This window comes from Pavona decussata, unplaced genomic scaffold, assembly GCF_977016875.1.
Source record: "Pavona decussata unplaced genomic scaffold, jaPavDecu1.1 SCAFFOLD_67, whole genome shotgun sequence".
Taxonomy (NCBI): Eukaryota; Metazoa; Cnidaria; class Anthozoa; order Scleractinia; family Agariciidae; genus Pavona; species Pavona decussata.
The window spans coordinates 361,016-387,152 of NW_028145486.1; the positions used below are offsets into that span (position 1 = coordinate 361,016).

The 26,137-nt window shown below is 39.2% G+C and overlaps 2 protein-coding genes across 5 annotated transcripts; one reads left to right on the plus strand and one right to left on the minus strand.

The window, feature by feature from the left end:
* Positions 1–1,294: 1,294 nt before the first annotated feature.
* Positions 1,295–20,191, plus strand: LOC146477919 (organic cation transporter protein-like). Of its 4 annotated transcripts, XR_014865197.1 has the most exons (14): positions 1,295–1,443; positions 2,669–2,949; positions 3,588–3,734; positions 4,422–4,702; positions 5,147–5,386; positions 6,375–6,509; positions 7,722–7,801; positions 8,319–8,427; positions 8,536–8,608; positions 9,373–9,581; positions 10,595–10,795; positions 18,033–18,073; positions 19,727–19,762; positions 20,175–20,191. XR_014865197.1 is itself a non-coding variant. In XM_085112600.1 (12 exons), exons 2-11 carry the CDS (start codon positions 2,680–2,682, stop codon positions 10,767–10,769), a joined length of 1,719 nt encoding a protein of 572 aa, XP_084968726.1. In that variant the 5' UTR covers positions 1,295–1,443; positions 2,669–2,679; the 3' UTR covers positions 10,770–10,795; positions 18,033–18,353. The 4 variants fall into 4 exon arrangements, 3 of the variants coding, with proteins under 3 accessions (XP_084968726.1, XP_084968724.1, XP_084968725.1); XM_085112600.1 differs by lacking the exons at positions 19,727–19,762; positions 20,175–20,191 and having other exon boundaries at positions 18,033–18,353; XM_085112598.1 differs by lacking the exons at positions 18,033–18,073; positions 19,727–19,762; positions 20,175–20,191 and having other exon boundaries at positions 1,296–1,443; positions 10,595–12,335.
* On the minus strand, positions 11,820–26,096 carry LOC146477920 (uncharacterized protein KIAA0513-like). The gene is made up of 11 exons (XM_085112604.1): positions 25,917–26,096; positions 22,131–22,227; positions 21,779–21,827; positions 21,130–21,174; positions 20,912–20,985; positions 16,080–16,159; positions 14,721–14,778; positions 14,107–14,181; positions 13,477–13,557; positions 13,208–13,302; positions 11,820–12,742 (listed from the first exon to the last, which is right to left on the minus strand). The coding sequence occupies exons 1-11, from the start codon at positions 25,963–25,965 to the stop codon at positions 12,681–12,683; spliced, it is 765 nt and encodes a 254-aa protein (XP_084968730.1). The 5' UTR covers positions 25,966–26,096; the 3' UTR covers positions 11,820–12,680.
* Positions 26,097–26,137: the final 41 nt, after the last annotated feature.

The following is a 26,137-nucleotide window of genomic DNA, read 5'->3' on the forward strand; positions in this document are numbered from 1 at the left end:
CTAATGTTTATTGATGGAGACTTACACAGGTGTATTCGGTAGAGTGCATTCACATAGGAATTTTTCAAACAACATAAGCTTAGGATCAGTCGCTAGTCGAGACACCTTTCTTCGAAACTTGCTGAACACTCAGTTGCTGATTTAACCTGATTAAGTCGTGGAGGTTAACATATGGACTGAAAAGATCTGTAAGCCGTGAATGAAACAGTATCAGTTGTGATTGAAGGATCCTTGCATACAAGTTAGTAACTCCAAAGACTGACAAACTGAAAAATGCTCAGGTTTGAGCGGTATTTGAAGCCATAATGTTGCGTTAGAAACTGAAAGTTGCTTACTTTATGAGCTCGACGTGCAGCAAACTCACAAAAATGGCCAGCTCTCAGCTGGCTTGATGGCTCAGTTGTAGAGATTTTCCGGGAACTAAAGTATTTTAGCTGTAATGTAAAACAAGCAAGTCAACCTTTGTCTTGGCTGCTATTGTAATCTTAGTGGAACTTTTGCGGTGCTTTTTGACGTTTTGTGCCCTCGCGTATACCCCATCCGCGATTCTCCAACCTTACCTCGTTCCAAAATCAAGCATCCAGTATTTGACAAAGTAGTATACCATATTGCCAGTTATATTTTTGGTTACTTCTTCCTTTATAGTTTTGTTCGAAGATGAAAAGATGATGAAGAGAGGCAAATATGTTGCCATTCGCTGGTGATTGTCTTGAACTCTTTGGCAAATCTGTGTCGGAAGCCAAAACCATTCTTCTTCCAATTGATAGTGGCAAAATTCAGAGCGAACAGGCTCAAGGTTCATATACCCTATGATGGGGAAGCGTGTACCCCAGGGGATGGGGGAGGATGGACCCCGGGGGATGATGGAACTGTAAGAGACACAGTAGTACACTTGACCTTTGCGATTGATTGATTGACTGACTGACTGACTGACTGACTGATTGATTGATTGATTGATTGATTGATTGATTGATTGATTGATTGATTGATTGATTGATTGATTTGCACCCCATCCATTGCAATTAGACAAATAATTTTAATTTCGTATCAAACGTAGACAAATTCGCATGTCACGCAAAGAAAAAAAATTATAGCGAGGTGAAAAAGTAGTATATTCTACATTAGAGTCTCGAAGGACTATACCATTTTCATGAAACTGTTTTTATTACTAGGCTACTATTGTTGTTGTTGGTCTTTTTGTTGGGACTGAGACTCACACTTACACCTGCGCGTTAAACGTAGTCCGCGCGCGTTTAGCCTGAAGAAGGGCACTCGAACTGTTCTCAGATACCCTGACCCACACATCAAATTTGTGCGTGTGGTGTTGTGACATCATGACGCACCTCGCTAGGGATTGGCTTATAAACCCCAGGGGCAGTCAGGGAAAGTGCCTGAAAAGAAAGGAACTTCCAAACGTTGACCGTCTTTTCGCTCCCTAGCCAAGTAAGTTTTCTCTCAACTTGTTGACTGGGAGACTTTTGCATTAACCAGTGGTGCTAGCTTATTTAGTCATTCATTCGAGCTGCCATTTCTGAGGTAAGGATTTTCGCTCAGAGCTCGTCGCCTTCCAGATTACATACAGTGATGTATACTGGAATTGCCTTGATTTAATTGACTAAAATAACGTTAAATTAAAAAGGATACTTTATATATTCGAAGATGTGAAAGGAACTGGGGGAAAATTTGACTAGATAGTTAACGCCGCCAAGATTACTTTGCGTGCTGTGGAAATCAAGACTAATCACGAAACGACGAAACTGAGTAAGGCTTGGTCTTCCGGTGTTATTTTTGTGTGAAATGAAAGTCAATTCTTTATGCAAAAGTCATGGTTTCGTTTTTATTTTGAACCAAAGCTTGTGGAACATAGAGAGAAATTTAACTGACAACTTATTTTTCAGTCCATGACTATTAAAACCTTGTCCTCAACCGCCCGTGCAACAAGTCCCGCACGACAAGGCACTTCGTATCAAATTACTGTAACCTTAGTCTAAACATAATATTTTCCTTGGAATCAAAAGTTATTTATGATCAGAGAACTTATCAATCATTTAAGACAATTTAAGATTGTCCCTCAGTGACCCGATTTATTTGTGACATCAAGTTTGGTATTTTATGTCTGGATATCTCAGTTCTCGAACGCACTGTCCGATAGCTACCTTGCCGGCTGCTAGGAAACATACAGAGTGATGTCTCTTTCAGGAAAAAAAATAACAATAATGTGCTAGCTAGTCATAAGATAAAAATGAAGGTTTTACTCAGGCTGAGCCTTTCAAGCAAGACAAGTGCGCCCTGAGAAATTGCAAAGTACATGTTACACGCTACCGATGTGTGCGTGAGGTTGCCAGCAGTGGAAGATTATAAGTCGCAACGCAGTTTTGCATTGCGAAATAAGTTGTGAAGCGCGAGTATTAAATGTGCAGTTTCGTCCACAACGCAATGGAGTTGCGTTACAAGTTGCAGGAAAAATTATCTCGTAACAGCATCCGTGCGAGGAACACGCGAGAGAGGTAATAACTCAGTGTCTGCCGTGTCGAAACGTGGCGCTCTCGCGCGTGAAAACTCACTCGCGTGTTCTTCTTCGCGTGTTGCCCGAAAAGGGACTACACGGGGTCGTGTAAATTGCATGGCCATTATAATTTTTGCTAATTTCATTTCCTTTTGACTCTAGAATACCTCAGAATGCCTCGACAAGCTGAGCGAGTGACTCAGCACTTTGACGATATTTTGCGGTACGTTGGTGAGTTCGGTTTGTGGCAGAAGTTTCTTTATTTTTCTTCTTGCTTTCTCGTCATCGTGTCCAGTGCAATACAGATAGCCTCGCTGGTGTTTGCCACTGGGACGCCTAAATTCAATTGCGTGACTCCAAACGTCACGTGCGACGAGAATAAGTGTTGTGACGGATGCACGAGTTACAAATTTCAAGAGTCATTCACGAGTTCCGTGACTGAGGTGAGACAATTCAGTTTATATTTGATGTTGGGCTGTTGGCGTAAATTAATTGACATCATTAAAAAAACAACAACAACAATAACAAAAAACTTTGAACTCAGTATAAGGCTAAAAAATATAACGAGGAAGACGGGGTACTCTAAACATTTTGGGGTTGGGGTGTGACGCTGGGCCTTTGAAACCCTTACCTTAAACCGGACCAAGTTCATTTTGCAACTCTATACAAGAACAGAGACCAAAAAACCCAACCCTATCCCAGACTCACTATTTTCTAGCCAAACAAAACTCTTCCACGTATAGAATGACAACAACTAAAACACTTTTTTTTAGTGTCATTTCCTGGGAAACCTTGTCTAGACTAAATTCTTCAGGCAATTGATCAGTTTTCTGGAAAATGGTCATCTATTCTTGACCAAAACTCCCTGATCCCTATACCCTATCCCAGACTACTAGTGCTTGAAAATCTTATATTCTTCACAGCGGAACATACATGCGGTTATATATGGGAGTATCCCACCCCCTCCCTTCCTTCTCTGGGCAGTATATATACCCAACATCTTTGCTTCAGACCCAATTCCAGTTATTCCATTCATTAGGTATAAAGTGCCTTTTAGAAATTTTTTCTGTCGTTGTTTCAGTGGAACCTAATCTGTGACAAAGCCAACATTGCTGCCACGGTTCAGTCGTTGTTTATTGCCGGTATGATGGCGGGCTCTCTTCTGTTTGGAGTAGTATCTGACTTCTTTGGGCGAAGGTTTTGTCTGTTCTTGTGCAGTGCCTTGGCGGTAAGTACATCCGCTTATTTGGTATGTAGGAAATGCTGACGTATTGTCGAAATGCATGGATCGCTTCTATCGTTTTGTGTTCGCAGAGCTCTGTAGTCAAACTGGCTCAAAATATTTGTGATACTGCACTAACTGAACAAAGCAAACATTTTATTTTAAAACCCCTCTTGAGTGAGATAAATCCCATTAGTGTCTTGCCTTTTCCCGCGCAAGTAGAATACGCGCACGTAGATCGCCTGCTCTGTTGAAACGCGTTCTTTCCATCCGCGCATCCGCGTGCCCACACGAGATTGACTTGGAGCGTGTTCTTCTCGCTCGACTATTTCTAAGCAGAAGGAGAAACTTTTCCTAGTCAAGCTAGTTTTCGTTTTACCATAAGAAACAACGACAAGGGTTTTCTGTATGTAAGTGCAACGTGACGTAAGTCATTGTAACGCATTGTAAGTCAGTAGGGAAAAAAGAAAGAAAAGAAACAACGACGAAGGTTTTCGCGTCGATTCGTCGCTAAAGCCGCGCGCAGCATAAAGTTGCTTGCATTTCTCTTATGTATTGTTTCAACCTCGAGTCAACCACGAGGTTAACCTCGAGTCTACTTTGAACAGATGCGATTACTGTGGTCATATTTTCAACTAGCCGTTAAAACTTTCTAGCGCTATTTTATCCAAGTATTTTTCTTTCTTATCCCAGCTTGGATTTAGCTTGGCTTCTAGTTTTGTGGACTGCCTATCGTTCTTCACATTTCTTCGTTTCTGCTCGGGTGCCGCCATTACAGGCCTGTTTGTTGGTCATTATGTGTACATCCTGGAGCTAGTGGGACCAAGCTATCGGACTTTGGCGGGAAAAGTGCAAGACGTCTTCTGGGTAATTGGCGCGTGTATCATGGTAATGATCGCTTACTTGGTGAGGGACTGGAGACATGTGCTTCTTATTGCCAGTTTTCCTCCTGGACTGTTTTATTTGCTATGGAGGTAAGCATGTAGGCAGGTGATGGGTACTTTCTTGTTGACCCCCCCTCCCCCATCCATCCCCCCGGTACTCGCTTTGTTATAAGCTACGTATGTGGGTATGTCATGCACCAAAGGGTGTGGTATTTTAGCCGTTTTGGTCTGAAAATGGTTATAGATTTTAATGACTTGATCTGAAAGTCTAAAAACGGGTATGGATTTTACAGAAACGGGTATGGGTCTGAAAATAAGATGATTGGAACGGAAAGCAGTAACGGGGATAAACGTGCACCTCGAGCCTGGGTTGCCCACATAACCGGAGCTTAACTGGTTTAAAAAAATTGACGAGATTACCCTCCAGGAAGACCTTGTAATAGCAAGAAAAGAGAGCCGTTCCGAGTTGACTTCATGGGGTAAAGAATCAACTCCCTTTCCCAATTCCCCTAATTGTTAACATTTTTCTTTCAGAGTATTTCCTGAATCTTTGCGGTGGTTGGTCTCTCAGGGTCGTCTGGAGGATGCGCATGCAGTTCTTATGAAATACGCTGAAAAGAGCTCCGTGAAAGTGGACTCAGACACCCTCACCTCCATGCTAGAAAAATGCGGAGCAGCTGAGATCAGAGCGAAGTCTGGGACCAACAGGTCACCGCTCGATCTCGTACGTACGCCAAAAATGAGAAAGAGAACAGTGATTCTCTGTTATAACTGGTAAGGCTGTGACGCTCTTAAGTTACCCCTTCAGTAACATTTGTTGGAACACTTTTCTCTGTGCCTTCTGTTGAAAAAGTCTCGCTCACCAACGCGTCAACAGTCAGAAAACACACCGAAACGAATCCATTCGAAGCATTCGGTACACGTAACGTTTATTCAAAGGCAGAAAGAGCGTGAGCAACACGGATTCGCTTATATAACGTGGCAGAACTTTCTAGAATCACAACCTGCCAATAACTGGTTTAACCGATAATTTCCCGCCTTACGAACATCACAGTTGGATCAAATTAGCTTCTGGAAACTTTTGGAAACCTAAACAGTTTATGAATGCCTAAATAGTCTGTAAATTTAAAAAAAAAAACAGTCTATAAATCCATCGAGGACGTTTCGCTAAGAGTGTACAAGTCATGTATTTCCAACACTTTCCCCCAAATTACGGGTGAGGAATCGAATGGAACAAAAACTTTCAGGAATAAAATTCCAAAATTTTGGGTACCGACGTGAGGTCTCCCTAACGTTCGGGAAAATCGGAAAAACAGAAAAATTCCCGGTTTCATTCAGCCATTCCTACTCGGGTCCAGTCAGCTCCTGTCAAGTTTCTCCGTAAGGTGATCGTGTTATTTCGTAGAAAACTCGTGAATGGATCGTGTTTGTTTGCAAGTCGGCAGCGATTCACTGAAAAGTACCATTCCATTCGGCATCTGACTTTTTCTAAACATCAATCTGGAGAGTTTGATCGAATGGAAAGCGCCTAGTGACTCACAACACCAAACCCTGTTTGGCTCAACATAAAGGGGAAGGGGGAGTTGTGCATATGCACAGGACTGGTGTATTCTCATTTTAGCCGAGTGTTCTAAGTGAATATTTTATAACTAAGGCTGACTGAGGCAAGTACTAGAATTGGTCGCTGGGACTTATTTAAATATCAATAACATAAACAAGATTTCGTCAACTGCAGTATTCGATTTTTTCTCGTCCTCCTCAGGTTGGTACTAAACATGGTATTCTATGGAATCATGCTGTATGTCCCAGGTCTCGCTGGTAATTTGTACCTGAATGTCTTCCTCATGTTTGTGAGTGATTTACCGCACACACCGATGGCTTGGGCTGTATTTAAATAGTATGTATTTGTTCTGGTGTGTTTGAATGAATTGATGGATTAATTAATTACCACTGTGAGTTAAAATTTCCATCGCAACAGTGGTTCGTTTCACCTCAAATGTACGCAACAGGAGAATACTAATTTCTCCTGTCTTTCGAGGGACAGTTTTGTTGTTTAATTTAGCATGCGGGAGTAAGTCAGTTAGTCAGCTAGAAGACCGTTGAGCAGCAGATTAGAAAATCGAAGGATAATAACAAGGGACACACCCAGCGGTTCATTTCGGTGGTTATCTGTTCGGAGCTTGCCTTTACTTATCGCCCCAGAAATAAAACACAACAACTTAAAACAACTTAAAAGATGTTTCCTTCCGCAAAATCACAGCTCAAAATTCCGTACGCGTACTACTGGAAACCTACTTCCTTTCGGTTTTGGAGGGGCAATTATATCATTAAAACTGCAGGACCGCTAGCATGCTCGAAAAGCCAGCAACTGCCGGTAAAATTCGCGGAATACGATTGCATAGGACATTTTATCTATGGTGTCATTTGACTACAACTACCAGAATCCTTCAGTTTTTCGTTTTCTCATGCTAACTAGAGCTATTGTTCTTTGCTCTCCAATGGGATTACAAAATTTGAATTTGAAAAAGAAAACCAAATGAATTCTGGTAGTTGTAGTCAAATGACGCCATCATGAAAATGGCCTATTCTCTAAAACGTTCTCAGACTCAACTTTCTGCAACTTAGATTTTCAGCTGAAGCATCGGAATAGTACAAACTGAATTCGTGCACACTAATATAACATTAAAAGGTCAAAACACGATCTGGGAACACAAAAGACTCGAAAAGACAACATTTAATTTTAAGTATCTTGTTTAGATGTTCCCGTTGTTTGCCCTAATTTGCTTCCTAAAAGGTTGTGCGACTTAAGCCAAGCAATGCAAAGAGAATAATCCTATTAGCTCAACACAAACATCCTTTACCAAGAAGAGCAGAAAACGGCATTTTAGTCAGTTTGGCGTGCTTTTAATCAAAATTCTCTTGTTGGTTATTCTTTATGTCTCTATCCAATTTTTAGATTTCAGATAGTCTTCCCAGTCTACTATTTCCCTTGATACTGCCATTGTTAACAAGTTGAGTTGATTACTTAGATCTTCAAAATTACACCATGTTCAGTATCTGGCTATCTTGCTGTTATTTATTAACGTGAAACGTTTGCTTTTCTTTTCAGTTTCGGTCGCCGTGTTCCACACTGTGTGTTCATGCTGATCAGCGGTCTCTCCTGTCTCCTTGCACTTGCTGTTCCTGAAGGTTAGTGCATGCACAATAGGAATGTTTTAGTTTACACTATGCAGCGAACACGATAAAAAAACAGCATTCAATCCATCAATCAATCAATCAATCAATCAATCAATCAATCAATCAATCAACCAATCACCAACCAACCAATCTATCAATCAACTATTCGCTCCTTCGCTGGCTCGCTAGGCTAGTCATTCATCATACGTATACAACCCACCAACCAACAAATCGGATTCAATTATATAGTCATCAATCCGTGACCATGTATCCAGACAGCCAGCCAACTAACCAACCAATCAACCAATCAACCAATCAACCAATCAATCAACCAACCAACCAACCAACCAACCAATCAATCAATCAATCAATCAATCAATCAATCAATCAATCAATCAATCAATCAATCAATCAATCAATCAATCAATCATATTCTTTCTCAGTAGATTATCAGAGATGTTCCAACCCACCACTTTATAGTACTTAGTCATTGATAAATAGTTTACTTCATGTTTTATGTTGTGAACAGATCTGAAAGGACTAATTACGGCTTTGGCGATTATTGGACGATTTTTCGGGTCAGCGTCATTCTCCAACATCTACTTATACAGCACTGAGCTGTACCCGACGACTATAAGGTACCGACATGTCATCCATTTGTGACGTAATGAACCCTTTGGCATGACGCCTTAGAACGTCATAGGCAAACAATTTGTTATTTTGTTATAAACGATTCAATTTTTCAGGAATACAGCACTTGGCGTTTGTTCCACTTTCTCTCGCATTGGCGGAATCGTGGTTCCCTTCATTGTTGCACTGGTAAGTAAGTTGGCATATTTTTTAAATGATTTTTTAAGAACTCTTTTTCATGTTAGGGCTAGAGTGGGCAATTGGGCCTATACAATTGTCTTGTGGCGTCAGAAAAAATTGCCATCGGTGGCCATATAGGTTCGCCAGTAGATAGTGCAAATTACTAGTGGCATCATGATATTTCTCACGGTCTAATATATTGTATTAGCCCAATTTAAGAGAAAACGAAAAACGAAAAAGGCCTAATTATATACAGTATATTAATTAAGACCGAGTACTCAGACCTCCATCATACTTACAATTTTAATGAGTTTGATAGAAAAGAAAACGTGGTTAACATATAAATTATTACAGTTTTAACAAAACTAAATAAGAAAAAAAAAATGCTCATCATGTCACGTGATTTGAACAAGGAAAATTGACCTCTCATCAAAGCCCCGACCTCACCGTGGACAGGAACGATACTATACTTTCACCACTGAGCTACTGGGTGACCTGTGACGAGCTGGGCCGTATGGAACACTATCGCTACATATACTGTCTCAGGTTTTTGTTTCTTTGTTCCATGTGACTCACGACATGCTAAACATTACATTTTTTATTTCATGACCGAGGTAAACGTTTTCTTTACCAATACTAAGGACCGTTTGGGTTACTCATAAGTTCGCGTGCAAAAGTTTAACACTTCGTAGCATTTGTCCCTAAAGCCACTGTGGTTTTAAGAGTAACTGGTGTTTGTGTCCTTATTCCGTTACTGTTTGCGCGTCTTTTAGGGTCAGTTGCCTGGTGTGTCTAGTACTTTGCCTCTTGTTATCATCGGTATCATGACGCTAATTGCCGGCGTGATGTCCCTGTGGCTGCCCGAGACTCTTCTGTCCAACATGTGTGAGACACTAGAAGACATCGAGAGGTCTGAAGAGAATTATGGCGTCATATGGATGGGAAAACCTCGCCCGTGTCCTTTCTTCTCATCATGCATCGGGTAAGAACAGTGAAGCTATAATCAGAGACTCGGAATAAATTAGTTTACGGAGATGGAGAGGGGACGGGCTACGAGAAGAGGCAACCTCTATCAAGCGGTCACTCTCTATTAACGGTCATCACTTCCGTTAATTACTATAATTTTGGCCTCTATTAAGCGGTGTCGGTCAACCTTTGTTATCTTTGTACTTTGGAGTCAAAAGTCTTCTCATGGACATATAATTCTTCTTCATTATTTTCTCTTTTAGCCAGCAAGAACTTGTCCAGTTGAAAATGATACTCACAACGGGCACTTCTAGACCACAGCTGCCACCTCTGCTTGAACAAAATCAACGACTTACTTTACGATATCAAACCACGGACACTTAAAGAACAAACACTAACATCTAATTATTTTTACCCTAACGACTACTTGCTACGTCTATTTTCAACGAGTTGCAAGATTTGCGTTAGTGTTTTACTAGTCCGTTTTAAAACAATGCTCTCCTTTCTCATACCATTTCATTGTTGCAATTTCTTAACTGAGTAAGTGATTTTTCTGAATCCATAAACTGTACATTATTCGTGATAAAATCTTAATGCGATATAAAATGGCGTTTTATTGTGATTCTGTGCAGCCCGTACTTCACTTGACTAGCCATTTCCCCCAAGGGTGACGGCCGTTAATACATGTTCGACTGCTCGCGTTAGATGGCGGCCGCTGGAAAGGGAGGGAGGGTGGTGGGGTGGGGTGGGTTACCGCGTGCGGGTAGATGGAAGTTTGGACTTTCCTGTTGCCACTCCTATCGCAATGTCTTCAAGGTGCCGTAGATGTGGGAATAGGGAGGAAAAAAAAAACAGTTCACTTCGGAAGTCGAACCCACGACCTACCACCTGGTAGGATACTCTATCCACTGGGCCCAAGGGAGAGTCGTGGCGAGTCACTTTTTAGCCCGTGCTTTGCGTAAGGGAAGACAACGTTTATTTTCTTTTAAACCCACTTTCACTGTGGTTCATGCCCTTTTTTTTCTGTAGTTGTAAAGATTCTGGGAAACAAGATGACAACGAGCACGTGCTAGCAGAAGTTCCCAATACGAACGATGACACACGTGAAAAGAAGACCTCAGATGAGTCCAAGGAGCCAGCCGAGACATCACCCCAGACCACCCCCGAAGATGGCCAACTGGAGTCAAACTCAAACACTGTATAAGACAGTCTCTATTAGAACGGTTTCCAGTTGAGTGTCTCAAAGCCAAAGTCAAAGCCCTTTACAAAACCAATCACCACATGAGCGCTGGAAAACACGTGCTAGCACGTGACGGTTGGTTTTGGGTTTACTTACGGTGCTTTCCATTTGCCAGAACTGGAAAGCCAGATTGACCCTTTCGCAAACGGGATGCATCAATTTGACCGACAGTTTATATGACACTTTTTGGAATTCCTTCAAAATAGCCCACACTACTCTCAGATTGTGCCATTTTGAAGGATTCGAAGAATCAGTCCTGGTGATTGGTGCACTCCATTTGCGGACCGACCGACCAGTTCTGACAAATGGAAGCGCCCTCAGTTTAAACGTCGAGAAAATGGTCTTTATTGTTTTTTTACCAATCTCAGATTGAACGTGCTAAAAAGGCCTAAGCAACAACGAATCACTTTCGAGACATTGAAATGAAAACCGTTCTACACGTTTGCTTCGTTTTTCTTGGATTCGATATGTTTGGCCTAAAGACACCTCGGCATTTTATCTGAATATTTTAAGCTGCTTGGAAAAAAACCAAAACCGCCATTGTTGGAGAAATGTATCTCGAGACTAAGCGCCAGACAAGACAAATTGTTATCGATAACTAATTTGTTGTCGATAATAAAGAGTTGTCGATAACAAAAAATCCAGTGTGCGAACCAATTTGTCGATACCAAACTAAAAATTATAGTTCTCGACAACAAATAAGTTTTCCTTTTCAAAAAGGAAAACTACTTTTAATTAGTTGTCAATAACAAAGGCGACGGTTTTATTGTCGATAACTTTGGCTAATTTGTGAGACGGTTGTCGACAACTACGCGCATCTGCGCCATCTTCAGTGTTCGTCGTCAGCGGTTTGACATGCGCAGCAGCGCTAGTTACCAAACTTCCACAGACAAAAACAAAGTTTTCGATCATTTTGGCCTTAAGTGTGTGGAAAAGCTCTTTCGAGCACTATTAGTTGTCGACAACTTTTTCTCTAGTCTGTCGAGGACCTAAATAAAACTAGATACAAGGCTGTTAAATGCTGCTTTTCCTTTATTGCCATCCATAGTGGCGTGTTTTGTTTTCTTATAAATACATTCGTGTTGCTGTGCTTCTCGATAGAAAAACTAAGTGCTTTAACAAATAGTTTATTAATAAATATTTTGATTTGTAACAATTGTTAAAGTGACTAAAAAACGTTTGAATGATATAACTTACAAATACGTTAAGATAATACAAATATCATAAACTGAGGGTTCACGACAAATTCTCCAGAGGAGTCCAAAATGCGCTTATTTATAGTATACTGGTAATATGCTAGCTATGCTAAAACTAAAGGAACAGTCGCCCAATAAATTAGTATATATAACCACTTATTAAAAACTGGATCATCGCATAATGCAATTCCAGGGATTTGATTGGCTTAGCGGCCATGGTTTATCAGCCATTATGCCATGCCCGAGAAACACAGACCATTAAATTGTTTTCTGGTTGTTCTTGTAAAACAAAATAAGTTAGATCCACCAATATTTCTTGATTGTTTTAATAAAACTATTATTCCACTGACGCTTGTTGGATACGAGATGATTATCGACATCATCTCATATCCAACGCGCGCTCGTGGAATAATTGTTAAGTATACGAGTGATATCAGATGCTAGCTATGCTAAACCTACAGGAACATTCGCCCAATAAATTAGTATATTTTTCCACATATAACCTTGTGGAAACCCGAGCAAGCATTCCTCCGTTGATTTAAATAAACATCCTATGGACAAGTTTAGCAGGTTTGTGTTCAATCCCAAACCCAAATGAATCTGAGGCTTTCCGTCTGCTGTAAACGTAGTCCACAAAGGAAATTACACTGTTGCCGATTATCTTGTGTGATGTATTCTGTCACCGCGTCCGTTCGTCTTCACTGGCTTGAGCCAAGCTTTTCTCCAAGAACAGGACTTGTTCTGTAACACAAAGGGAAAAAAATCAAGTATTAGGAAGTTTAAAAGCTCCCCTCATCAATCTACCCCAAAGTGGAGTATCCAATTCTACGGAGAGAATGAAAATAGCGAGCGGCAAATGTAGGCTAAATATGGCCACGCAGTCATTTCTGCCGTAAGATGTGAACGTGATTCGAAATCTCTCCAATATCAAATTAGTGGCATAACGCGAAACACCACTCAGTATAGGTTTACGTTTTAAGATGTTTTTGTCCTTTTTCTCAGCTCGCTTTTATGTTTTTGTAAGATTTTATGTTAATACTACTTTATCTTAGCAAGTCGCCATCAGCTGTAAGCATAACAAACAAATTATAAATGTATGTGTTTGTATGTACCATACGCGTGAAGAGCCGAAAAGAGCTCATAAAACTAAGAAACTCGTTCCAGCTCTTCCCAGGCGCGCGGCTACGGGTTACTATAGCAACTTACCTTGACTGAGGTCTCCAATAGTGCTCATTTTCTGAAGAAATTCATTGCAAATGTCGCTGCTTAAACCAAACGCCTTCATATTACTTAAAAACGTCCTGTAGGCAAGAGGAAACGATAAAACATTCTTAAATTTAAAGACACCAAAGTGTTTGCATTTACAGAAGTAGCGACAACGCAACAAGGATATTCATCTTTAGCGTCCAGAAAGATTTGTTGAAAACTCCCATTACAAAAATACATTATCGCGTTTTAGGCGTTCTCATACTGACCCCAGTTTGCCAAAAGTACTGTTTTTGTCACACTCCTCATATTCACTTTGTTCCTGTGGAGACCAGCTTTGCCACAAATCTCTAAAATAAAAATAAAAATAAATGCATAATCACATAAACAAATAATAAGAATAGAAAAAATAAATGGAAATTTCAATAGCTTCCACAGAGTGGCTCTTTCATCCACGGTTTCCAGGTCGAATTGGAATTTAGAATGTCAGAAATCATGCTACCAGAGAGACTGTTAGCAGTTTGTTTTATCCATGGTGGCTTGTAGATCATCTTGTGAGGCGTCAGTAAAATATGGCGCGAACTAAGGAGACAGCGTTGTCACGCCTCGTATTTTCTCATGCACATTCGTTGATTGAGCCCATGCGCACTTCTGCTCGCAATCTACAAGCACTACAAAAAGTATGTCACTTTACTGTGTTCACGGGAGGAGCTCAACAATATTTGAAAAAAAAAAAATTTCCCAAAGGAAAATCATTCTATTGTTTCGCTCCTCCAATATGGCCGCCGTGGACACACTCTACAGGTGGCGTTGGGTCCTCCACTCCCGTATGTATAGGACAAGAACATGGGAGGCCGCCACGCTGAAAATGCAGGCTATGGATTATTCTGGACACATACCTCGGAATGGCGGGGATTTCTCTCTCACTATGTACAGCATCAAAAAACGCCGCGTTCCAGAACCGCAGTGATTTCCTGCATTCAAAAGATTTTTTTAACAATTAGGTTATGAACGAGATATACTAGTGTTTTCAACGTGTGTTAGATGCGTACCACTTCTGTAGGCACTCGGAAAATTGATGTTTTCGAAACTAGCATATAAACCCTCAAAGTTTCGCATCTGGGGCTAGAAATTGTTTTAAGAACATCGATTTTCGGCTGGTAGCTATCAGCCGATAGTCCCTTGACAGAAAAGGTCTACTGCAAAGTACTGGCAAAGTTCGCGCCATATTCTCAACCAATGGGAAGCCAAACCAAAACCAATCGTGACTTGCTCGCACGCGTTTTCCCGCGCTTGACGCAGGCTACATGTATTTGCTTCGAGTTCTGATTGGCTGATTGTGCTGTTTACATCTGTTGTGATTGGCCAGAGAAATTACTTTGGTTTGGTTTTACAACACTCAAATGAAAACCGCCCTAATGCAGGACGAAAAGACTACGAAATAAAAGGCTGACTTCTTGATGCTGTAAACTAATTAAACATTGAAAGTAAACCACCAAGTATTTCTCCTCACCAGATGGGTTGATCTCTCAGGTAAGGAACAATAAACTGTCTCGTAGGTTCTTCTCCATCTATACAAGAATAAAATAATACGATTTACTCTGGCTGACGAGGTGATTCACAGCTTTTCCTTTTTAAAATTCTCTCTGTTCAAAGCTTGTTAGGATGAAGATCAAGTTCCCATTTTAAAGTCGTATAACTTCTGGAGGAAGCGGTATCTTTGGGTCATTAATTTAAAATTTCTCAGTCGTTCTTTTTTGGGGTTTCGGTTAAGGGGCAACTCCTGTAACTCCCCCGTGTCACGGCTAATAGACCCTTCTCCAAAATGGCGGCAACAGATTTGAATGAGTTAAAATTGAACTGAATGAAAAACTAATACCAGCACTGGAAAGAGTACCTTTACTTTAGTAACCTTGCAAAGTTTCAGCATATTAGGTGTTATATCAGCTTGGGAAATGTAAGATGAAATTTGACAAATTTACAGACGTTTGTATGACTGGGGGTATACGTCATACCCCCAGTCATACAAACGTCTGTAAATTTTTTAATTTTTCAACTTACATTTTTCAGCTGATATTACACTTGATATGCTGAAACTTTGCAGGGTTACTAACGTAAAAGTGCTCTTTCTAGTGCTGGTATACGTTTTTAATTTTAACTTATTTGAATTTCCGGCCGCCAATCTGTGGCAGTGGTATTTATATCTTTAATCAGATCGATTTTCACCTCGAGCTACGCCAACAGGGAGGAATTCGGCTGACAAATTGCCAGTAACGTGTAAATTGAACCTATACAAATCGGGCCGATAGAGCGGTTTTCAAATGTGTCGTAAAACCAAAACCAAAGTAATTTATACTCTGGCCAATCGCAGCAGACGTAAACAACACAACGAGCCAATCAGAATTCGAAGCAAATGCATTTACGTGCGCCAAGCGCGAGAAAACGCGTGCGGCGAAAACACACTTGGTTTTGGTTTGGATTCCCATTGGTTGAGAAAGTGGCGCAAGTTTTGTTAGCCAATCACAGAGAGTAGTAATGCAAAACCAAAGCAAACGCGAAATTGCTTTCGACACTCAATTGAAAACCGCTCTAAATTAGTCTTTAGTTAGCTAAAGGTGATACTTTAAGGGACAATTTTTAAAGACTATTATCAACCCAGAATCACGCTAAAATCACCGCCGTGGAAGGTAGCGAACAGAAGATTTTAAACGTCAAATTTTGTTGTGGTAACATGTTGAAAGTTTTGACACACGGCCGAAAGACTTCTTTAGTCGTTTAAAATCATCAGTGCGTTGTCACACAGCGACAGTTTAACGCAATAATGTTGAGTTAAAATCGGTTTCGATATATTACAGAAAATAGAAGAACAAACCTTTATTTAGTTCAAGGAAGAACGTAAAACACATATTCATCAAAATCTTGGCGGGTTCGAAGTCGTCGGCTTGATTACATCTGAGAAAGACAAAAAAAAAAAAGCGTAAAATGAAAAATGAAGTGACATGACTCTTACGTCAATATTGAAAGTATCTGTTCGGTTTACAACGGTGTTTCAATCTTGGGATAAAAAAAAAAAAAGAAAAAATCTACCAATGAGAAAAACATAACCCTGTACGTGCGTTATAAATTTTGGTACATTTATTTGCCGTCCTTACAAAACAACAACGTAAAACGACTAAATTTAAGGTTTTGTGGAGATGGTGAGCACATGACGGTAAATTCAGCTTTCATTCTCCGTCTCAACCTGAACGTCTTTCCCACCTATTCTGTTACCGGATAGTTCGGCCACATTGCACAAGTTGAACGAATTGGAATGATCACGAAGTAGTACAAGTAACGCGGTTACTTAAAAGCCAATACTAGGGCCCTTTAATAGGAAACTTAAGAAGCGACGACGGCAACGCCAACGAAAACATGACCTGAAAATATAACTTTTATTTCATTTGTGCTACTTCGCCATTATTTCAACTCGTTCATTTTCTACAGAGACGGCGAACTGCCCAGGGACCAGGTTGATAGGGGTGGCTGGCGTTCAAGTTAAAGGCTGGTTTCCATATGATCGCGGATCGCAGATCGCAATAAGGTCTGCGATCGTCTGCGATCATATGGACACCAGCCTTTAGATAGAACATGGTTCTATCTTCTGCGATCGCGATCGCAGACGATCGCAGAAGTAGTTTCCATATGATCGCAGACGATCGCAGACCTTATTGCGATCTGCGATCCGCAATCATATGGAAACCAGCCTAAGAAAGAGAATGAAAAATTCACCGTCGTGTGTTCTCGTTCTCCACAAAACCTCAGTTGAATTTGTTCATCTCACGTTGTTGTTTTGTAGAGGACGGCAAAGGCACAAAAACATATAACGCACGTGCATCCCTGTTCGTTATTGGACGACAAAGAATTGTACCAATAAAATTTAAAACGCACGTGCAGAGCGATTGTTTTTGCTCATTAAGAATTTTGTTTTGTGGCGTTGTCGTTGCCGTTGCTTAAGTTCCCTAAACTGTACCTTTGCGAAAACTTTTTTGCAAAAGAAAACTTCTGGGAGCTTTTTGTCAAGCGCATTCTTTTGGCGACTTCCGATAAAAAGAGCGAAAAGACTAAGGTATTAAAAAAATAACTAAAGTCTCTTTTAATAAAAACAAATTTTCAGCAAATCGCAGACATACAACTTTTTTCTACAACATGCAATTATTAATAGTAAAATGACAACTGATCCAGTGTATTCAATGGGACTAAATTTATATCTCAGGCTTTATATAAAAATAATTACAAAGCGATTCATTTGAAAAACTAAACAAACATTATCGTGCAGGTATTACTTATTAATTGCATAGTTAACAATGGGGGCTCCTAGTTCCTTTTAAAAACAGAAGACAAATCTTATTCATTTTACAATTGTACCAGCTGTTAAGCTTTTGAAGAACTGAGAGACGCAAGTATTCTTCTGCAAATTTATCGTTCATTGAACGATCGTCTGAAGATAATTTTGTTCCCAAGGTGAGAAATTTCATCCACTACAGTAACCTCACGGAAATAATAATTTTAAGTTTGTCTTGGAAAATCTTTCGCTACACGCTGGGACATTTCTAAACGTTCAGTGTTTAAAACTGCGATTTTTAGATAAAAGGTTATTTCGCATTTTCGTAGCTTAAAATTCGGACATGCAAAACAGGAACAGCCGAGACTAGACCATGTCAGTGCGGAAACAGGGCAGATACTACTTCAACGTAATGAAACAGTCTTGTAAAGAAAATGCTTAGAGAAAATGATACAGTGACAAATTCATGAATAATGAAGTTAAGAAAATATTTCTTCTTTTAAGATAACAACTGGAACGGCTATAAACCCAAGATAACAAATATGGTAGGTGAAAACTTTGATTTCTAAGATTATTTGTTTAAAATAAGTTTCTCGAAAATGCGATTACACAATTGCAGTTAGATTACAATACCCTACGATTTTTTGTTCATTATCACCAACAAAGAAGCATAAAGCACTTTCACACTAATTGCCCCATTTAGAGAATTGTTTATCAATAATTAAGAACAAACTAACGGGTATTTTATGCAGCAAATGTTATGGGTAAAAACTTACAAACACGGGAACAATTAAGCTTCGTGCACCGGAAAGCATTTTTAAAATGAGTCACCTGGGAAAGCTTAAACCCTCGCAATTGTACATTTACGACCGCTTGCACCAAAGAGGTTCTGAGGAAGACAACAGTGAAATGGACGATCCTCAAACTTCGACTGAACTAACGCAAGATTTCAAGATACATCTTAAGGACGACGGACTTGGAAAATACAAGATTAGTCCTTTGGGATACATCAAAGATCTAAAAGAGTTGGTGAGAATTTTATAATCGGCAAAAAATTTGCGTTTAGAGAGAAATCGTATACCCTACGAGCAGTGGTTTCTCCAGCGGACGCTACGAAATTTTTAACCTTTTCTTGCGCTTCGTGTGCAGTAAAACCCTATGATTATGGGTAAAATAACGCAGCGGATAAAACATTGGGCAACGTTTCCTGAAGGAATTCAAGGCCAAATGCAAAAATTCCGGTAAATCTGAGCTGAAACAACAAAACGCAATCTGAAATGCATTTAGGTCGATCGGTTATGCTCCCAATCCTTCAGCTGTTCTTCATCAGTGGGCAAGTTAATTTTTTTGAACATAGAAAACCTCTCTACCGTAATGAAAGCTGATGATCAGAAATGAAGCCCTTAGAACGTTAATTTTGAGAAACGGACTGCATTGTTTTGCGCAGATCTCTAAATATTGTAGACATAAACTTAAAAAGAATTTTAACATTCAAATTCAAATGATTGTGGGAGGAGTTGGAGGTATTTCCCTTGCAACCAGTTGGATAATTCATGAACAGAGTGACTGCTTAAAGAGACTAATAACATGTCAAATTTAAGATTTTGCCTGTTTTCTTCAGATGTCCTTCTTTTTGTGCATTTGGCAACAGTTCATTTGAGAAAAGTGGCACCATTTTTCACCAGTGTTTGGTTGCACTTTAGATCAAAACCAAAAATTAACATGAAATTTTGAAATACACCCTATATCTTTCCAGTTTTTCAATTGCTTAACTGAAATTAGCCGTCTCTTATGCTGTAACTTTAGGACACAAATGGAAGACATCACTCGACTCATTCAATCACTATTAATTGTCCCGCCATTAATTAAACTGAGTCATATCAAAGCTTCTTCAGCTTGTAGAGAACACACTGTTGTGATTGCTTTGAATTTTGCAGCAAGACTAAGCGTTTAACTTATCAGCAACCTTACTTGGTGGGTTACTTATTTATTTATTTTTTATTTTTACAATCTGTGGGATGGCTCACAAAATAATAGTAGCTTTGCTATTCAATAATCAAGGCTGTATAAATGTTTCATTAAGTCAAACAGTTTTTTGTTATAAAATTACACTATAAAACATCAATTTATGTGAAGTGAAAATGGTATAGTGTGCAGTGCTGACGGCACAAGTTATTAATGCAAAACTTGGTTTTCAGGAAACTGTCAGAGGAGGAGTTCGCACAAGCAATGGGGTAAGTGTCGTAAAAAGTGGTGTTCAGTTTGATCATGTGTAGCGGGTGATACATGGATACTTAAATTATGTGAGACTCTGGATATTGTATCAATATTTAAACGTGACTTCTCAATTCCTTAAGAATTCATGAAGAGAAAACGAAGGAAATCACTACCATGAAGGAGGTTTGGAAATGTGATCTAAATTATGATAAAATTGGGTTCGCGAACTTCTGCTTGAATTTCACCAAGAATTAATTAATGGTTTGAGAAGCCATATTCATCTATTCCAAACACCTCAAATGTGGTTAAAAATCTCAGCTGTGCCTCATTTTTTCAAACAACTTCTTGGTGTTTGGAAATTGAATGAAACACTCTTCTTCCTGTTTGAATAAGTGTTTCACAAACGCAATTTTATTTTTTGTCTTTTAGGAAAAGAAGTCTGTAAACAGTGTCACAAAGAAAAAGGTCAGTAGATAGTAAATAATATTGGTTAATAAGTTATCTTCTTTGAGTTCAAACTCTAATGTAGTTAGGCAAAGAAGAGGAACCTTGTGCAATGATGTGTACAGTAGCTATGGTGGTGTAGTGGTTTTGAAAAATGAAAAAGTTGGTGGTTTGAAGCTTATTTTCGCAAATTGTGTGATGTGTTCTTTCATGAACAAAGAAGCTTTAGTGAAAGTTCACATCATATCTCCAACTGGTGTATACAATGAAATTACCAAATGCCTCTCAGGGAAACCTTAGCAAGAATAAGGTAGGGTCAATACTGTGATGGACTAGCATCTCATCCACAGCTCTGGGAGCATCAGTATTGTAAGTTGCTTCATGCAACAGAAACAAGGTCAATAACCTGCTGTGTGGACCACTGTGCAACTTTACCTTAAACATGGTTCAATAGTAAAATATGTACCAAGTAGAGAACAATCAAGGATTAGGAAGGTGACAGGGACTGGTATGAAATGGTAGAGGAAGCAGGAAATTCAGACCACCCTCTAACACTCCCTACCCCCATTCCCCTCGTCCCTGCCCATGCTCTTCCACAACCCACCCTTGTCCAGGCAACACTCAACTTAAATTACTGATAGCCAGAGGCGACAAGTACATGATCCAGAGCAAAATAAAATAATACATGATATTAATACTAAAGAAAACTCACACAAACTTACTCGAATAAAACTATTGCAAAGTACTGTACAAGCCTGAAGAAGATGGTTTCTGGCACACTCTTGGAGTAGACTCTCTATGATGAGAAATTTATTACATATTGAACAATTTGTAATTAAAAATGTGTACTTGTGTGGAAGTATACAAATTCAATGAGCAAATGGAACAAAATCATTAAGTTATAACCACTTTTGTTAACTAAAGACACTAGTCAACTTACTTGGTTGTCAACATGTTTGGAGAAGGAAAGGCGCCCTGCACTATGCTACAAAAGAAACATCATAACACAAAACAAATGAATGAATGAATGAATAAATGGATCTTGGGATGCGTATCTGGCATCCCCCGCAGGGGCGGGTGACAGCATCACCAACTTGGCAAAGGAGAGCGAGCCTAGTATCAAATGCACTCACTAATCTTTGATTATTACTCGTTATGCAGTTACTGCTTACATACATACATGCATAATGTTAAACACCGTTTAACTTAAATAATTTAAGCATGATGTATGTTAATAGTTTGACCTGAAAACTTAAATCTTCCCTGGTGGAAATCTTACCATAGAGTCCTATTTCGTAGGATCCTAAAATGAGTTAGTGAGTTGCTTATACTTCTCTCCTGCTGGGGGAGGGGGAGGGGGCTATACTGCTTTGGATGCTTAAACCTAAAATGACCCCTGTTACAGTTATCACTATTAAGGTCAGTCAACACTGAGATTTGGTTCATGCTACTAAAAGTAAAAACAAACATCTGGTACAGGTGTACCTTGTCTGTTTTTTTTTTTCAATGAACCCATCATTTTGCTAAGGAATTTTCTAAAGGTTACAAAACATACATGTATTGTTGTTTGCACAACATTTTTGAATTACCTGATTAAGAATTCCAAACTTCAGTTTATCTTCTTGAGAAATATCACTCCTGAAGATTAACCAGACCCAAGCACTCAAGTCAGAATTAAGACAGCTTTAAAATCACTTTTTAAAGACTGTAACAAGAGACTATTTGACACATTGTCATCATAATTATAACAATCAAGAACATCACCATTCAAGTGCTTATTCGGAAGAGGACTGCTTTCTAGCATGTGCAGAACTTTTTCAAGGGTATGGTACGGTGGTGCTTAATTAGGATGGTGCACTTTTTGGATTAAATATCAATGGTACTTATGATAAATATCAAAATAAAATTTAACTACATGAGGATGTATTGGTTATCACTTACTCTTTTAAGAATATCTTTGACACAAATTCCTTCATAAATTCTTCACATTCCTGTTCAAAAAGCTCTGTTTCCTCATCATATTCAGCATCCGAACCATCTGTTCAATACAAATATACACTCATTTTTACTCCCAGCTTTTCAATTATACCTCCAAAATTTCAAAATGGGTTAATGTGTAATCTGCGGTATGCTAGTCTAATAGTGTAGCTACTGTACCTTTACTACATACATTTATTTAGTAAATCGGTGGCCCCTGCCCACATCTTGTACCCATCTAAGGACCAAGATATAAATCACACTGAACAAGCCACCAGATCTGTGTCACCAACTACACAGTACAGTATTTAGGAACGTTTTTTTAAAGAGCTGCTACAACTCATGTTTATGCTCACAGTATTTGCCAACAACTCAAGATTAAAGCCAAACGTACCACTTCTGCACAACACTGTGGTACAAGTTGAAAAGAACATCATTAGTTTTTACAAGCACAAGTCCTAAGATAGTGCAAATATTTTTAACTGCTCTCTGAGGGGTATGATTTGAGAACCATTAAGAAAATTAATCTCCCTGGTGGCCTTACAAAACACCGGCACCAACCTTATCATATTCAGCATCCGAACCATCTGTTCAAAACAAATATACACTCATTTTTACTCCCAGCTTTTCAGTTATACCTCCAAAATTTCAAAATGGGTTAATGTGTAATCTGCGGTATGCTAGTCTTATAGTGTAGCTACTGTACCTTTACTACATACATTTATTTAGTAAATCGGTGGCCCCTGCCCACATCTAGTACCTATCTAAGGACCAAGATATAAATCACACCAGACAAGCCACCAGATCTGTGTCACCAACTACACAGTACAGTATTTAGGAACGTTTTTTTAAAGAGCTGCTACAACTCATGTTTATGCTCGCAGTATTCGCCAACAATTCAAGATTAAAGCCAAACGTACCACTTCTGCACAACACTGTAGTACAAGTTGAAAAGAACATCATTAATTTTTACAAGCACAAGTCCTAAGATAGTGCAAATATTTTTAACTGCTCTCTGAGGGGTATGATTTGAGAACTATTAAGAAAATTAATCTCCCTGGTGGCCTAACAAAACACCAGCACCAACCTAACAACCCCAACAGGAAAAAGTTGTAAGTTCAAGAATAAATATGATCGGTTTGAAGACATTTTGAGAATGAAAATAAATCAATTTTACTTTCTACAAAGCTGACAGATAACAGCGGTTGGTGGTTAGCTTAAAAAGATGTCAAAACCTAATTTGAGAATGTATTCAATTCACCCTTTTTATCAGAGAAAACATTGGTTGTTATAACAAGAGGCTTAAAACTCTTTCCAGCTTATCTTTCATCCAAATATCACAATTTAAATAAAATACATTTACCTCTCTTAGCTTTTCCTTTTGACATAGCGTGCTTGCGAGTAAACATAATTCCAATGATTGACATAACTTAGATAAGATAGTATTTAGTAATAGTAAAAATATATATTCCAAAGTACTTTGAGCTGATTTCAGAAGAATAAGCTTATTCCAGTATACTCAGGTTGTGTTTCCAAGTGAAAATGGCAGGAAAGACTAAACATAATTATCTGGCAATATTTTGAATATTTATAAATTACATAATTTACACTTCAATAACACAACAAATGTCACATAGCTATTAACAAAGAAAATGAAAAATTTTCTTTGAAAATATGCAGCTTTATTAACTTGGACAACATTATTTTATCAGGTTAAGTGTGAAAAAAAGTTGCAAAAGAATCTATTGTAAATGCATTCTTTATATCTTAGAAACGTTTAAGTTTAACAAAATCATTATTGGAAATTAAAATATATATTATATCAAATGGATTATTTCAAATGAAAACTTTCTGTTTCCATGGCTTCAAACCACATCTAAGAAGAATGTAACATGACCATGTTATAATTGAAAATGGATATATTAAATTTAGCCACTTTAATTACTTTCTTATGGGTGAATGTTAACCAGCAAAAATATATGTTTTCAAAGAAAAAATGATACACAGACAGTGCAGTGAAATCTTTATCCTATAGGTTTTTTATATAATTTTCAGGAAGTGAGTTGTCAGTCTTTGAATTCATTTAATTTGTGGACAAAGTTTTCTTTATTATTATCAGACTTGTAATGCTTGAATTATGATGCCTGAATCACACACACAGAATCATGTTTGATACAAGGGACCTTCAGATCAAAACACAAGTATGAGATTGAGTTTGAGTATGACTTTCAAATTTGAAATCAGTCCCATCCCCAGAACTCTCACTCCTTCCCATTAGCCTGCATAACAGGCGCTTATTGAGCCAAGTGGGAAGAGAGAGAGACATTAAGCGTGAAGCGTGACTCACGAGCGCGGAGTGTGAGACGTGAGGGAGAGAAAAATATATTTCTCTCCCCCTCGTTTGCGGTCCGTGCTTGCACTTTTAAATGTCTCTATCTTCCCGATCAGCTCAATAAGCGCCTGTTATGTAGGCTACCCTTCCCGTTGCTTACCAGCAGATAAGGAGACCCTAGAAACAAGATTGGTGTGACAAGCAGTTATCTAAACCATGCAACTTGATTTGAAAAGTTGAACTCGCACTCAATCTCGTACTCAAAGTCAATGCTGAAGATCCCTACACTGGGCCTTCAGACTGCAATGAAATCAGTTCAAAATCCCATCCCTATGAGACCTCCAAAAACTCTTTTGAGCCCTTTTCAAGTGAGCCAATTGCTCACAAAGAGAGAAAACTGTCCTTTAAACTCCTCAATTGGTACTCCATATATTGCCAGGGAATTTGACTGGATTTATTATTTGGTGCACCCGCCAAGGAAAAGATCAAATTCCACACACTCTCTCGGCATAGCACCCCAGCATAGCATGCAGTAAAATAACAGATGTATAACGCGGGGCTTGGGGTGAAGGCGGGGGGCTACGACCCCGGGGGAATGGGGAGTACTCCCCTATATGGGCTATATGGGAACGTGCCGCTGGATAAGGTATGGTTTTTGGCCCCTCTGCTCTGAACAGGGTATAATATAATTTCAAGTGTGTTTGTCCTGGACCTGTCCAAGACAGGGTATGGTTGCAAGACTGTCATCAAGTATTTGGCAATCCGAAATCAGAGACGTTTGTCTCTGTTTATTTTAGTGGACAATGCTTCACGTCAATATTTAAGTTTCCACCTAAGTTTCACCGCTGTTAAAGATGCAAAATTTTGGGATTTTTCACTATCACTTCTAGGTAATGTATTATTTGATCTGTTTTGATTGTTGTTCGCATTTCAGTGCATGGAACATCACGTCCAGTAAGTAATAGTGGGCCTATAAATGTAATTGCTATTGCCAATAAACACTTGTGAAAAACAAGAGCAAGATGTTGTCCTTCGTCCTAAATAGGGTCTTAAAATAGGGAGCGTTGTCCTACATAGGGTAGCTATTTAAGGTTATTTTTGTCCTAAACAGGGTCACGGTTACAAACCCCCAGCGGCACCCCTATACCCAAATACTGGTCAAGCACCCACCCCCCAGGACTACAACTCACTCAATATGGAACAGTCAACACACACTTTTCTGGTGTTATCACTAATGTCTTATCAAGTATCTCGAGAAACGTAAATAACACTCATTCCGGTTTCCATGGAAGACAACGGGTTCAGGTTGACTAACGGCTCCCGGATTGTATCCCACAGAAATTCCCTTCTGACTTTTCTGTATAACTTGTAAACAACTCGAACACCATAAATTACTGAAATTATATAAGTTGGCTCACCGCTGTGATTTGTCCGTTCATTCGATTCACTCAGAAGATCCACCGTCATAGTAAGCACCCAGTCATCACTTGTTTCCCAATATATAAAGAAAGAACGAAAAGCGGAGGGCTAAAATCGGAAATATAAAATTGAGCGGAAATTCTTTAGCTTTTTTCCTTCATAAGCCCACGTTCTTGTTTTTCTCGTCCAGCGGTGTTCAAACATTTTCTAAACCGCATGC